The sequence below is a fragment of the Anarrhichthys ocellatus genome, unplaced genomic scaffold (genome assembly GCF_004355925.1).
Source record: "Anarrhichthys ocellatus isolate YVR2014 unplaced genomic scaffold, GSC_Weel_1.0 scaffold1, whole genome shotgun sequence".
Lineage (NCBI taxonomy): Eukaryota > Metazoa > Chordata > Actinopteri > Perciformes > Anarhichadidae > Anarrhichthys > Anarrhichthys ocellatus.
In genome coordinates, this window is record NW_022280031.1 from 9,122,521 (window position 1) to 9,137,083 (window position 14,563).

The following is a 14,563-nucleotide window of genomic DNA, read 5'->3' on the forward strand; positions in this document are numbered from 1 at the left end:
AGAGAGAGAGAGAGAGAGAGAGAGAGAGAGAGAGAGAGAGAGAGAGAAGGGAAGGGCTGCAGTGCCTCGCTGACAGGAGGGATGTGTTGAGGAGAGTTCAGATAAGGGATCCTCTGCTCATGACAGTTTAGAGGTCATTGCAGAAAGAGAGAAAGAAAGGAAACACACACGGGAACGGAAGAGAGAAACTCCTTTCCTGTCCTGCTTTCCTTCATTTACTCCATCCACCCTCCCTCTGGATTACAGAATGTGCCTCTACTTCTGTATTCAACCATGCATTAAAAGAAATAGTCAACATTTTGGGAAATGCTTTTCTTCAATATCTTAGATGAGGAGATTGATTCATGTTTGTAGAGTAAATATGAAGCTGTCACCATCAGCTGGCTAACTCAGCCAAGCACAAAGACTGGAGACAGTGGGAAAGAGCTAGCCTTTCTACATTTGGATGGACACAGGCAAGCTGTTTCCAGTCTCAGTGCTAAGCTGCCAGAAGCTTCATATTTACAGTACAGACAAGGGAGCAGATTTCCCCGAGACACCGTGTAAACAAACAACAAAGTCAGTGCTACTCACTTAAACACATTGTGTTTATTTTTTGTATGGTGTGATACGATGCAAAGAAAAATTGAATGGTGGTCAAAAGCTCCACATGGTGCCTTTAAACTTCCTCCGTTGTCTTTCTCCAAACAGAAATACTTAGAGAGTATCTTTCTCCTGATAATTAATCTACTGTAGGAGAATGGAAAAATATCTGGGCGAACTGCAAGGAAAATGGGAGGAACGCTCAGAGATTGTTCCCTGTTCCACACCTACAGTAAGATACACCACTGTCAGCAAGTTCACCTGCTCCAGATTATTCCCACACTGATAAGACATACTGTCTCTGTCTCCCGCACACACACACACATATATAAATATATACTATATATAGTACTGTATTTACACACAAGGAAATCTACATTTTAGCATTTTGGACCAAATATTGCCTGACTCTAAAATTACATAAATAACCAAAATATTGTGGTGATGATTTTGTGACCAGCACAGTGTGTATTTTTGCTGACGTCTTTGTGAAAACGTGTTGCTGTCTTGTTTCACACCTTAAACAAACCCTCAGGGTTTGGACTTCATATTGCTACAAAACAAAACCATGACAAAAACAAAAACAGTAGGGCATTCCTGTAGGCATTCCTGTAGTGCATTTTTTTGAATTTGCATAATAAGGGATGTAAACAGCAGCAACAAAACAATTCTCAGGGCAGACGATATGGCCGACATCTTAGTGAAACACTGTCCACCCACTTTGACTTTGAGCATCATCGACGTAAACACCGAGTGCACCTCCTCTGTTTTACAGTAGAGGTACACGGTGCTGGACTACATGTGATGCTCAAGTGATTCAGACCTTTTCTTACATCTTGTATGCATGCTAGGTGTGCGGATGTGTCTTTTAAATGCTGTGCCATGCATATGCGAGTGCTAATGAGCAGAGTGAGAAGCAGAAGTGACCCTGAAGGTTATGCAGCCGTGCTGACACAGACATAATCACAGAGAATTGTGGACTCCATGTTGGGACTTGCAGGGGTTTCCCTTTTTGTTCTTCTGTGGAAAGTACACGGTTACAAACCAAATGGGGAAGTTGCTTTAACTAAAGAGAGCGAGGCAGATTCCCCTCTGCTGGATTTTTAGGAGAAGTTGTGTTCAGGTTCACTTCTGGGAATACCACAACAGGTTTCTCAAGAAGAGTCACTGGATTCAGCACATGCACGGACACATCCGACTCCAATGTGTATCACTCAAAATGTGGCTGGAAACTATAACTTTTACTTTCTGTATTTGCTTTGATTCTGTGCTGAAGCACTGAAAGGGAAGAAGAGCCTTCATGTACTCTGCCCCCTTTGACTGGAAAGTGCTTCAGTCACGTACAAAACTTCAAGAACCTTTTAAAAGTACTTGTGATCTAAAGACAAGCTAATCTAGCTGTCAGTGTTGATACACCATTGTATTTTGTCTGGTAAACTGCAGAACCATGATTCTTTGATTGTTTTATCAGGTTCATCAAAGCTCTGAATCCTATGTTTTGTAACTTCTATGCTGCTGTCTTTGCGAGGACGCTCCAGTTCAAGATGCTTGATCTCAGCGAGGCATTTCCTGGTTAAATAGAGCCACTACACAATTTAGAGACTGTGATGACAGTGAACACACATGAACATGCATGCACGCCTGCATGTGGGGACCAGACACCAGGAGATGACTGTAATGAAGTTGAGCCATAAACATTCATCAGCATCCGTTCATCCTGCGCAGAGCCATGGAGTCTAGAGTCTGTGTGTGTGTGTGTGTGTGTGTTGTTTCAACAAGGGGAAGGGACGTGGTGTTATGTGTCACCACGGAAGACTGGGAGGAGATGCGTGCACGGACTCCCTCTTTGTCTCTCATGCCATCATTCCAGTGATGGGAGACGATGATGGAGATTGATGGAGATGAGAAAGAGTGAGCGCTATAGGAAACTCCATCAGTGCAGTGCAAAGAGATGAGGGAGCTGAGATGTACACTATGTAACGGTCTATATGTGGCGGCTGTGTTAACTTACACTGCTGCAATTGGGTCGATAACTGCTCAGGGGGAGTCGGGAAAGGAGGAGCTTCGATTGCAGCGTGTTAAATGACGATCCTGTTCTTGGTGGTGGAGGCTGCCGAGTGTTTGTCCACTCCTGTCATTATATACAGGGGATGTGGGGGGGTTGTTTTGTTCTTGGAGACGGTGGGTGTGGGACAGACAGTGGGAGGGTAGAGACACAGATTAGCAGTGTTTCTTGGGTCCTGGAGGATGTCTGTGCGGCACCAGATAGAGACACTGGGAGGGACATGTGTTTGCTCCTTGTCTGCGTCAGTTGGGAGGGGATTAATAGGGGTGAGTTCGCTATAACATGCAAGCGAGGATATCAACACGGTCACTAATGACCATTAAGGGAGCTCTTCAGGTCTAATGAAGGAATTAAGAGCAGCTTTGGGGGGCTTTAGACAGTCTGATCCCATCATTGCTTATTTGGAGCAGTTATCCATGTTCTCCCACTGCGCTGCTCACACACTACATGCTACTCGTTCTACTGCTCATCGTCAGAGATCAAAACGATCCTGCTTCTGTCCTCTCATATTGTCTCTCAAACACACTCGACTTCAATGAGCTTCCAGGATGCAAACTCCATATGCCGACCCGCCAGACATGAGCAAACAAATCTCTCCTAACCTAAATAGAATCTGCCCCAGTTCCCCTCGACATCTGTGTCTATATGTGCACAAACAATAATTTCATATTCGATACTGAAGTTCTCTACCTTCCCCTCCCTCAATCCATCCATCTGTCGAGCTACAGATGCTCCCCGACTTCACCAAACAAACACAAGAAGAACCAGACTGTGTTTTGAAGGCGTATTCTGTCCAGTGAGCTGCAGATGGAGGCAGCCGGATGCTTAAAGGGGTATGTTTTGCTTTCTGAGAATATTTCTGTGGCTCAAGACGATATCGTTGCTGAGCTTGTGTGTTGGTGATTTGATGTTGTAATCCCAGTTAACTGCTCCTCTGATGAAGCTTTTCAGGATCGATTAGATCATTAGGAATGTACGACAAAAACAAGTTGGTTTGTTTTGGCAAAAACCATTACAGAGCTACGAAAATAGTGAATAAATTGATTTGACAAACCGTCTTTGCTCAAGTGGATTCCTTCCAGAGCTTTCAGGCACATCTCATGGCCTTCATCAGCAGATGGAATTTGCTCAGTTGTAATAGAGATACTTCATCAGCTGATGAAGGCCACACGATGTGGCTGAAAGCTCCAACAGAAATCAAATAACTAGTTGAGAATTTATTTGTGACAAAGTACTATTTCTAAGTTTAAGAATGGAGCTTTAAGCTCCATCACATTGATGTTCAGTGCAGTGAAATGTTGTCCACTGTTAAAAAACACATACTACAACATTAAGTATTCCACTGTTATTGAGTTTGGGGGACTCATAACTGACATTAAAAGTTGTTCAAAGACGCAGAGGCTGAAATATTCTGACCCAAGAACGAGTCCCGCTGATACCGAAACTGATATCGGCCCGATACTGACTCAAATGTCGGATACCATTATTTTAATAAATAGCAAGTCAGTATATTTATATCCATGTATATATTTGATACATTCTGTTTTACAAAGTAAGGAAAGCAATCTATAAGTCTGAATTTGCCTTCCACATAAAACAATGATCCCAATCTCTTCCAAACAGTGAGCCACACAGCCTAAATAAACACAGGTATCACATCGGTATTCGGTATTGGCCGATATTCAAAGTAAAAATCCGATCGGGATCCCACATTTCCCATAATTCAATTTTGACCTTCCATGTTTGATAATTGTCCAAATCTTTCACACAGTCCAAGTTTGTAACACAGACTTTCTGTTAAAAGTGTTTACTCTCTTAGCCGACATAATGACATCATCAGGGTTGTTTTCAGACGTCAGAAAGCTACCCCAGAGCCTTTGATCTGTTATTTCTAAAATGATACCACGATATGATCATGTCTTCCCAATACAAGTCCCCAACACTTCATAGACAGTAATACTGAACAATTGTCCAGTTTTAGTGGCAAAAACTTTCAAAAGTATTCTCAAAAAGAAAGAGGTATAAATAACAACAGTTTAACTCCAACCGCACCCCTCCTAAAACACCGTATCCTCTCCACCTATGAGACCACAGTCACCAGCTTACAGTTAAGAGAATTAGCAGTTTAATTTGAGAAATCCCCGATTGCATCATTATCCAAGGTTCTGACTTAGACGAGCGCTAATAATAGACAGAATCAAAGAGGAACTGAGGAATGTGGTTTGGGCCGGTGAAAGACTGACTAGGTTTCCTTACAGGGAACATCATCTGTCTGCTGTAGCGCACACTGTTGATGCCGCTTTCTGAAGCTTTTGAGGCTGCAGCACGACGTCACTCAGGTGGAGTGGTGAGGTCTTGATGAGCAGCTCCCCGAGTCATGTTTGGTCAGGGTATTATCAGGCTTACACAGAGGGGCACACACACACACACACACACACACACACACATACACACACAGACAGAAGCTGAGACAACATATTTTTTGAATTCAGCTGTCAGTCTGTCGCTGTGAATGAATCAATAAGTCTGCAGCACCCAGCCATTTTGCTCTCTGCTACTTTTTACCCCAGCCACAATTTGGTTTAATGTTACATTATGTATTCATCACCCCCTAAAAAAAGCTGCATTAGCCAGTCCTGTGTTTGGAGGAAACATGGGACAAATCAATACCTTGCAACCTCCAGCTGGCTCCACCTTATCTCAAATTCCTGCTACAAATATGAAAGTCGATATGTTAATCCAATTATGTAGAATCTTCCCGACAGATTGAAATTGTGTAGGTTTTCTGTGTTTGTGTGTCTGGAGCAAGAATGAACTGTAGATCCAACTGCTGTTATCTGACCTGTTAACCGGATTATTCTGCCGTTTACAGCCAGTCTGTCTGCAGCCTGTGTCCTCACTGTTAGCACGCCACATGGACATCATGTGCCCTCACACAAAAGCGTGTGGAGGGGGATAGATCAGCCGATAGAGAGGGTGGGTATAGACAAAGAGGAACAGGGCTTGAGGGCATTGTAGTTCACAGATAGACAGACCGATGCACACAATACCCAAATATTTTGGCCCGCAGCCGGTGTTTGAGGCCAACCCGGCTCAACTTGTCTTTCCCCTTTCCCCCAAAATACTGACCCCTATCACCGCCAAACTGATTTGGATTCCATGCACAACTTCTAAGTCCCAATTCCCAGTTTTTCTACCGCTCGTTCACACGCCACTCCATACCTGAGGTGGTGAGCAGAGAACCGTTAGAGGATGACCGTCGGAGGATCCGCAGGCTGTCACTCCAGGAGCGGGACTTGGGCAACCTCTTCAGCAGCCTCCCCAGGCGCCGCGACACCTGTCCGAAGCAGGCGTTGCCGGCCTCCCCTTCCGAATCCCCCCTGACCTCATCCAGACGCAGTGACACCTGGCTGAGTAACGCTCTGCCCGCCCCGACGCCTTCAACTCCCCCTGACCCTCCGAGCCCCTCCCCCGACTCCCCCTCCGCGTCCTCCTGCCCCGGGACGAGCGGTGCTATCTGTGCCATGGATGGAGCATGGTTGCACCAGCCGGCAGGCACCGTCTTGTGCACGTAGCTCTCGCTGGTCCTCCTGTCCTGCCCCCCGCTGGCCCTGTCCCGCTGAGGACTGCCCCAGCGCCAGCCCCCCCAGTTCCCCCCTCTGCCATCCCAGCGCAGCCACTCTGCCACCGGTGCCACGCTCCGAATAAACAGCCCCCTCTCCACTCGCTCTGCCACCCCTCCACCTGTACTCCTCACACACTCCCTAATGCTCTCACCTCTCTGCTTGCCTCACACTTATCTCCTCACCTGCTCGGTCTCCCTCGTACCTCAGCATGCGGACATGAGTCCTGAATCTCTGCTGTCCCACTTGTTCGTCTCTAACGTGTCTCTGTTATCAATGCTCCCTCGTCCTCTCTCTCGTCCTCTCTCCCTCTCTCTGTCTCTACTGCAGCACCCACACACTCTGCAGTAACAAACAGCCAGCTTAAAGAGACAGAGACCCCCTCACAGTCCTGGCTTCTCTATTCCCCTTCTCTCCTCTCTTTCATGCAACAGGAGCCTTTTCTCCTTTCCGTTCCCTCAGCGGTTGACTGTACACAGTTCATTTTGGAGTAGAGAAGAGGATGGGATCTCCACACAATAGAGCAGAAACATCACAGACCACTGCAGAGGTATAGTTACCAACACTACCTCCTCTCTTTTCCCCCTTCTCTGTCTCCTTAGTGTGAAACCCTACGGCAGTGGTTGAGGGGAGGTGAGTCAGCCTTCCTGTTCAACCCCACGACAGAAACACACCTCGTCAGCGAGAGGGACACGCATCACCTCAAGTGAGCGTGTATGGACGCTTGTATGTGTGGATTGAGGTGATGCGCAGTCCGTCGGTTATTAATATGCACTGTGAAAGAAAAAAAAAAAAAGAGAGAAAGAGTTATTCTGACCTACTTCTAAGATTGAAGAGTTTGGAGGAACAGGCTGTGCTCCCCAGTCTCACTCTCAAGCACATGACATAATTGCGAGCAATGGCAGAAGAAGGTTATGCTCTGATGTCACCATTTTTTTCACCGCAGAACAGAGAACGACGTTAGGCGTCTTCATAAAGATCAATGATCACCAAATCGCTCTCGTCAAACATGTGCTGAAGAACGCCTTTGTCCTGTCCTTTCTGCCCTAACCACCTCTTCCTCTGCAGTCCCCCTATCACTATTCACCAAGGGCGACCTAAATATAGCCTGGTTGAAAATCCCCGCTGCACTGCCACACATACGGCTGAGCAGCGATGGTGCATGGTGAGGAGACCACGCAGGTCTTTCTGCGAAAACAAAAACCCTTATCTGCATCCCCCATCTTGTCATCCTTTTTTTTTTTTTTTAATCAAGCTGAAATATTGTTAAGTGCGACCGGGCGAAGACTCTTTCTCTGTAGTTGACACTGAAGAAAGAGGCAGCGTAACAGAAGTATGATGCAGTATAGTTTGATGAACATGTGCTCAGTAGCTTTCTTCAACATTCAATGCAGCCTTGTATCCAGATTCTGTTTTGTTTTCAACTTAAGACATGTGAGGTCTGAAGGAATGTGTCGGCTGACATCTAGTTAAAACTATATTCATCGCACGTCTGGCAGCGCGGCAGCAGTGTCATGTCGGCACAAGAAGGTTAAGAGCCATTTAACACTGGCTCTTAACTTGATAATTAGTTGACTGGTTGATTAGTAGAACGACAGAAAATCATTTGACAACTGTTTCGCTATTAATCGTTTAAATCGTTCATCAAGCAAAATGCCAAAGACTCACTGATTCAAGATACTCAAATATGAGGATGTGTTGGTTTCTCCTGTTTCATATCAATGCAAAATGCAAATCTTTGGTCAGACGGATTAAACGAGAGGAGGATTCCTAATTGAAACACAAAATTGTTACACATATTTTTCACAAATGTTTGCCATCTTATAGCTTCAGAATTGATCAATTAATCGCAAAAAACAGATTATTCAATATTAAAAACAATTCTAGTAGCCCTAATCTAAACTACATGTGATTACCCTTTAAGGTAACACTTCCTTTTCAATCTTTTAGCATTCATAAGCAGAATACAAACAATGGTTCATGGTTTCAAACACACTAATATAGTTGTAAGAAACATAAGGACATTTTAAGGAGTTTACAATGCATTTGTCAACAATTATAACTCCTATGAAGCATTCATAACTTGCTTATTAACTTGACAACACAGTATAACACTGCTGTATTCATAAAGATTATTACCTGTTAAAAAGCATTTACAAACCATTCCAGTGGGGTTTTATGATGAATACATTTATAAACACTTTAAAATGTGCTTAACCTATAAACCACTAATTGGTCATCTATTGCTTGTGCTACAACATTGAGGTTTAAACTGCAACTAGTAGGTGTGCATACACAGTGAGAGGCACATGTCTTATTGCTGGACAAGGTTGAAGACAGGAGAGGACCAAACCCAGGGTGCCACAGAAGCATAGTGCCCCGAAAGCTTTAATTAAAGACTAATCTGACGTCTGACTCCGTCTGCCAGCCCGTAATCCCAACCTCTCCATCCCTGAGACGTAATCCCAGGCAGGAGACACCACGAGCCGGGATTAAGGAGGCCAGTCCCCTCCCTCCTGCCTGCCTGCCTGCCTGCCCTGACCAACGTCACAACATGGAGAGATGACAATTCAAATCACAAGAACACTTATAAACAACAGCCACTATCAGGACTCAACCCGAATCTACTGTACAGATTTATATAACTGTTACACATTGGACTTTCCTTTACAGCTATATTCAAAAAAAAAATATATATAGCTATCTATCATTATTTCTGTGTATTATATGGTGATTTTCCAAAACAAAAGTGTCAGTAAAGCAGACATACAGAGCTCATAGATGTCTAGACTGTCACTTATCAGGCATGTTGGTCATATGCTTCGTTATTTTATGCCCCATTACGGCCTGATGCTCATCTATATGTGTGTCGTGTATTTATGCATATATAGTGGTTGGGGTGGGGGTGTTGCTGTATAGAATGCGTACTACAAATCAAACTCCATCTAGCTTTCATCAGAAGCAATAAGGATTTTTTTTTTTTAAAGCACGAACACAGACGAAAGCCAGCTGGAGGAGGATCGTGCAACAACAAGAGAGACTGGGAGCTCTGGCTGGATTGACAGATTCCTCAGTAGGGGCAAGGCCCCCCATCACAACAGTCCCAACCGACCGTCTCAGGGGGGAAAGTGCCGTTTCTATGAGCTTCGTATGCGGCACAGCCAACGCAGACACAAGGGGGCCTGATAAATTGAAGACAGACAGAGGGAGCGAGGCAAACGACGAGAGAGAGAGACAGAATGATGGTTGTTTATGGCTGCAAGGCCTCCGTCTCTCACTCCCTGTCATTTGCTATAGTTGAAAGAGGAGCATGCATGCATGTGTGTGTGTGTGTGTGTGCCGTTTCTATTTTGGCAGCTTTTGGTTGCATCTCTCCCCACAAAAATACCCTGAAATGCCAAAAACTTGTGTCGCTTGTCATGAATGTCCTGGTGCCCCCCCCCCCCCCCCCCATGACTGCATACCGCACTCACCTCTGATGTTTTCCAAGAAAAGGGAGCTGACTAGGCAGTTTGATGTAGAGGGCAGCTGCTGGCAGCAGAACACTAGAGCTAATTATGCCTGATCCATAAAGAGACCAGCGGAGACAAAAAGTTCTTGGGTTGTAAAGAAACTCTGTGTGTGTTCCTCTGGGTGTGTGTGTGTGTGTGTGTGTGAGAATAGCGCTCCAGTAATCTCTGCTCTCGCTCCACTGAGCTCTTGCTGATAGCACACTAAATCAGACAGCTCTGCAGTGCAGGACAAACTCTTGCTCTTTTCCCCTATCCCTCACTTGCACTGCCCCCCCCATCCATCGCTCTTGTTCTAGCCCTCTGTCTCTCCTCATTCCTATCACCCTGCCTCCCTCCGCCTCTCCATTACTTTTGTCCTCCCTGATTCCAACTACTTCTCATTCTTTCCCTTTTCTTGTTTCCATGTCCCCTCGGCTCTGTTCCTCTGTTTCAGCCGGTCCGTCCCTTTTCTTCCTTCTCTTCTCTCGACCCTCTCTTTAATTTCTGCATCTCACTCTGTTCTGCAGTCGCAGCCTCCCTGTGACAGAGTGCTGCTGACTCGGCATTGTGTCAGCAGCACACACGCAAACTCTTCAGGTTTAACTCCCACCAAAGGTGTGTGTGTGTGTGTGTGTGTGTGTGTGTGTGAGTGTGTACTCTCAAGCCAGATTAAACACATATCTGCCAGGTCAAATTGGCTTGGCCCAAACTGTCTGCGTCCCAGAGCTGTGCAGGTGGGAGTGATGTCATCGGATCCCGAGCAGCTCTCAGCAGTGCAGTATATACAGTCAGGTATGTGACTCCAGAGATATCAGGCGGAGTGAATGTAAAAACTTTTTAAATGGCTGCTTCCAGTGTCACTATAACATCTGTATACCTGATGGATCAAATGCTTTGTCCTCACACCCTAGTCAATCTAAAACACATGAGTTCATACACGCTCACATTTTGTGTCTGGATTTCACCACCAGTGTAACGCTGTTAATTATTCTATCTTTTCATTGCTCTTTTAGGCCAGACTGCAAAGCTGGAAGGACAAGATAATGGGCTTTCCATGGAAGGGTTTTGGCTTTGTCTATGGAGCAGAAAGTGCATGGAAATGTCCTTCCCTGTCAGGCACAAAGGCACATGCACACTTTTCTGTGTGCATGTCTGTTTATGTGCACACAGCAACCAGTTTGGAAGAGTTTAGCAGCCGGCTAATTGTGCCCTTCATAAAATAATAATCCAAAAAACAATAATATTGTACCAGAAACAAGATGCATGTAAGTCAAGTTCACCAACAAAGTCTATCTGTATCATCTAATAAGAGAGAATAAACAATACAACCAATATCTCGACTGAAGGAAGAGTTTAGCTTATTATTTAAGTGCATGTTTTGGATTTATAAAAAATTAAACAGTGCCAATGGGTAACTAATATCACCCATTTCCACAAAACACTCTACAGACAGATGAATACATGATTTGGATGAGTCTGCACTTACTTTGACACTTGAGTGCTTGAGCGGTGATTAGACGGCTGCAGCCGTCACACCAGTCGCGCGTACAAGGCTTGGACTCGAACCGGTGTCCTTCACCCCTCTCGGTCCTCACCCGAGGGTCCACCCCGCGGGGAAAAATGGACCAGGCCTCCCTGCGGGGAGGCTCGGTGCGGGCCAGCCTGACCACTCCGGTCCTGCCCTGTGTAAGCCGCTCCAGAGGCAGACTGCCGGTGTGCGCTCGTGCTGCCACGGAGGAGGAGGCGATGCTCTGATGTGGCGCGTCTCGGTGCGGGTGCGCTCCTTTGTGTCCATTCGTGAGCGCTCCGCTTGGCATGACATTGATGGTCGACCTCTTAAGTGAAGTCCCTCTCCGATTACCCGTGTTAGGGTTCGAGTCACAGTGAACGCTGCAGTCACCGTTTTTGATGTGCCCTGTTCGGCTTTCTTCACATCCGGCTGCGGCGCGCCTGTCGCAGTCCTCTGTGTCCCGGTCCAGGCTACGTGGCGCAGCGGGAGCTCGGCATCCTTCGCCGGGCATCATCCCTCCTCGTCTCGCTGTCGCTTCTCCAGCTGGTCCCGGAGACGAGGGATGTGCTCCCGATTGCCCTTCAGTGGCGGAAGACCCGCATTCCCAGCCGCTCCCCGAGGTTCTCCGGAACATCATCTTCTCCCAGGACGACTTCCTCGGCAGCGTGATTTTCTTTCTGCCTCCGGCCAGTTTGAAGAGCAGCGGTTCCGAGTCCAGCGTGTGCGGACCCGGGTGCTGCCCCACCACACTCACGGACGCCATTGTCCCGTTCCCCTGTAATGCGTGTGTGTTCGGCAGTTTGGAGTGTGTACCAGCGCGTGTTTTTTTTTACTCCGTGCTCTGAATGTAAACTCGACTCACGCCCGCGACAAAGCGTGTAGTAGTGACGCCAAGCATCTGACAGCTTTAAATGCGCGAGCGCGCTCCATTTAAAGCGACAGGAGCGCGCACTAATCCCTGCTTCACACTGTGGGTTTGATTTGGCATCACTTGATGAATTATTATCCACTAAATGGATAACTACACTTAACACTTAACTTCCTGTTGACTCATTGTACTTTGTTAGCTGTTTTCAGTAATGCTACCCGGCCTTTAGGCTACTCTAAATGTACTCCCAGTAATTATCTTCTGAAACCACTTATATTAAAGACAGACTGCAGAGAGCAGACTGGCAGACCACAATCCCAAACGGAGAATCTGTGGAGAGCTAGAGACTGTACTAAGAAGTATGACATGGGTAACATGATAATAATGAGGATTTAAGTTTCCTATTTAAAATGTCAGCAATGTTTTCAATGTGGTATGGCAGACACATGAAAGAGCATTGTCTTTGACATAAAAGTACCTGATTCTGACGATAGAAAAGTCTTAGAATGTGTAAAAATGATTGTTATCTATTACTTTTTTGTAGGTGCTAAAGAGGACTCGGGCAGAAGTGTCGTCTCACTGTTAAAACTACACAATAGTGAATCAATTAACAAATAAAAATTGTAGATATGAAACAGGACTGACGGCACACCACCACTTATAAGTGGGCCTACAGAATGTATTGAATTTTGCTATGTTGTAGAGCAGTCTAGTGATAAAAGCACAATGTCACACTTGTTTGTGTAGGCTAATAGGAAAGTTATCAAATTTTCCACTTTGCCAAGTGCACGTCATATGAGCTGCATAAAACCACAGAGGCAGCTGTGCTCGTTCCTCTCACTTAACCCGAGAAAGCCCCCGAGGACACCCACACCACTCCTGCTCAGACTGGGCGAAGAACTTTCAATTTCATTCTCTGTACTCTGCAGTGTCACAACAGCTCACTTGTTTTCTGTTTACTTCTGAGACCTCTCATCTTCCCAGCTAAGTCGCACCTCCTCACAACAAATGTGATGTTGAAGTAATTTGAGTGAATATGAGAGTCTACTGTTGTCAAAGTCATTCGTGATCTTATTGACTTTTCAGAGCACGAGGTATGTTGAGACTGAAACTTATTAGAGGGCTCATGAAATGTTTTTTACTTTCACTTTTCAGCCTGCATTACTTCCTCAATGGAGATATCATTTCTCAAGAAAAAAACAAACGAGAGATAAAACAATATGGCAAAAAAAGTTTATAGTAAAAAGTAAAAAGCATATATTTTTTGATTTTCTCTAACCTTGTGCATTCCCATGTGACCCCTTCATAGACAAAAAACAAACCCTGGGATTTCCCCACCACGTGAGCCACACTGGCTAATGTCATTTTTTTCATTCTGTCTGGACAGTGTACTTCTGTTAAAAAGGAGACTGGTGAGTCGTGAGTGCCACTGTTTTTGTCTCGTTTACAATGAAACCTACGGTCAAATACAAAGAAACAACTCATCATTCAAGTTACACATCAGCAGGAAGAGAGACAAATGTCACAAATGTCACATAATTACAGTTGTGTGTGCTTGGAAAGGCTGACAATCAATGACATAATCTATCACTCTGAAATTTGCAATGATGCACTTTAAGTAAAGTCACATGAAACCATTTAAATGATCAACCATTAAGAAAAAGACAGCAGGCGTCTCAAGCCTTCAACAAACACACAACCACAGACATGAGAGAGACGGAGAAATATAGTGTCAGTCTGGTCACGTTAATCATTTTAGGTTCTCCAGAGTTTGCAGTGCTTCTTCTGTGGGGCAAAGAAGAAACACAGCCTGAAGAAAAATGCTCAAGCAGCTGACTTGGAATTCATTTTTGCTTTATCCTGACGGTCCATCACCGTGGCAGCCTATTAGAAATACAATAACACTAAAGGCATTAATGAGGTTTGTATTGAACTGCTGTATTCAGTCTTCGGCTGCTTCCTCTTCCAACAGCGCTGGGCTTCAGCCCGTCCTTGGAAACCCAGTACATTGTCCATAACTGTTCCTGAGTGGCAGTTAAAAATCAGAGTGCCTGTTTGTGTTTTTGAGTTACGATGTAAGGATGCAGCACTTTTGTCACAGGGTAGACGGTCTGGCCAAGTTCGTCTCCAGAGCTGCTGCAGGGCTCACTGTTCCCAGACTATATGGCAAAACAAATACAAACATCACACTTTGTCACCTACTGCATATGTGAGTTGTGAGTTTTGAGAGAGACATGAAGTTGGTATCTCAACTAACCTCTCAATAATGTTGTTGTTACACTGTAGTTCCTTCACCAAAATCCCCATTTCCTCCTTCAGATGGTGCATCCTGGAACAAAAGAAGATATGTTATCAGGGCAACTGTCTCCGTCTTGCCCACACACACACACACACACACACACACACACACACACACACACACAC

At 45.3% G+C, this 14,563-nt stretch overlaps 2 protein-coding genes across 4 annotated transcripts in view; both read right to left on the minus strand.

The window, feature by feature from the left end:
* The window catches only part of rassf5 (Ras association domain family member 5), a 26,080-nt gene extending 13,860 nt beyond the window's left edge, over positions 1-12,220 (minus strand). The window contains exon 1 of one of the 2 annotated variants that reach the window (XM_031862213.1): positions 11,248-12,220. In XM_031862213.1, coding sequence (XP_031718073.1) covers positions 11,248-12,034 — 787 coding nt within the window. In that variant the 5' untranslated portion in view covers positions 12,035-12,220. Of the gene's footprint in view, positions 1-5,869; positions 11,227-11,247 lie in introns of those variants that run through there. The other variant, XM_031862303.1, reaches the window with a different exon arrangement.
* An 818-nt stretch (positions 12,221-13,038) lies between these two features.
* Positions 13,039-14,563, minus strand: part of ikbke (inhibitor of nuclear factor kappa B kinase subunit epsilon) — a 10,820-nt gene continuing 9,295 nt past the window's right edge. For both annotated transcript variants that reach the window (XM_031861950.1, XM_031861862.1), the window contains exons 20-21: positions 14,397-14,468; positions 13,039-14,298 (exon numbers count right to left, since the gene is read on the minus strand). In XM_031861950.1, the coding sequence (XP_031717810.1) occupies positions 14,235-14,298; positions 14,397-14,468 (136 nt within the window). In that variant the 3' untranslated portion in view covers positions 13,039-14,234. The remainder of the gene's footprint in view (positions 14,299-14,396; positions 14,469-14,563) is intronic.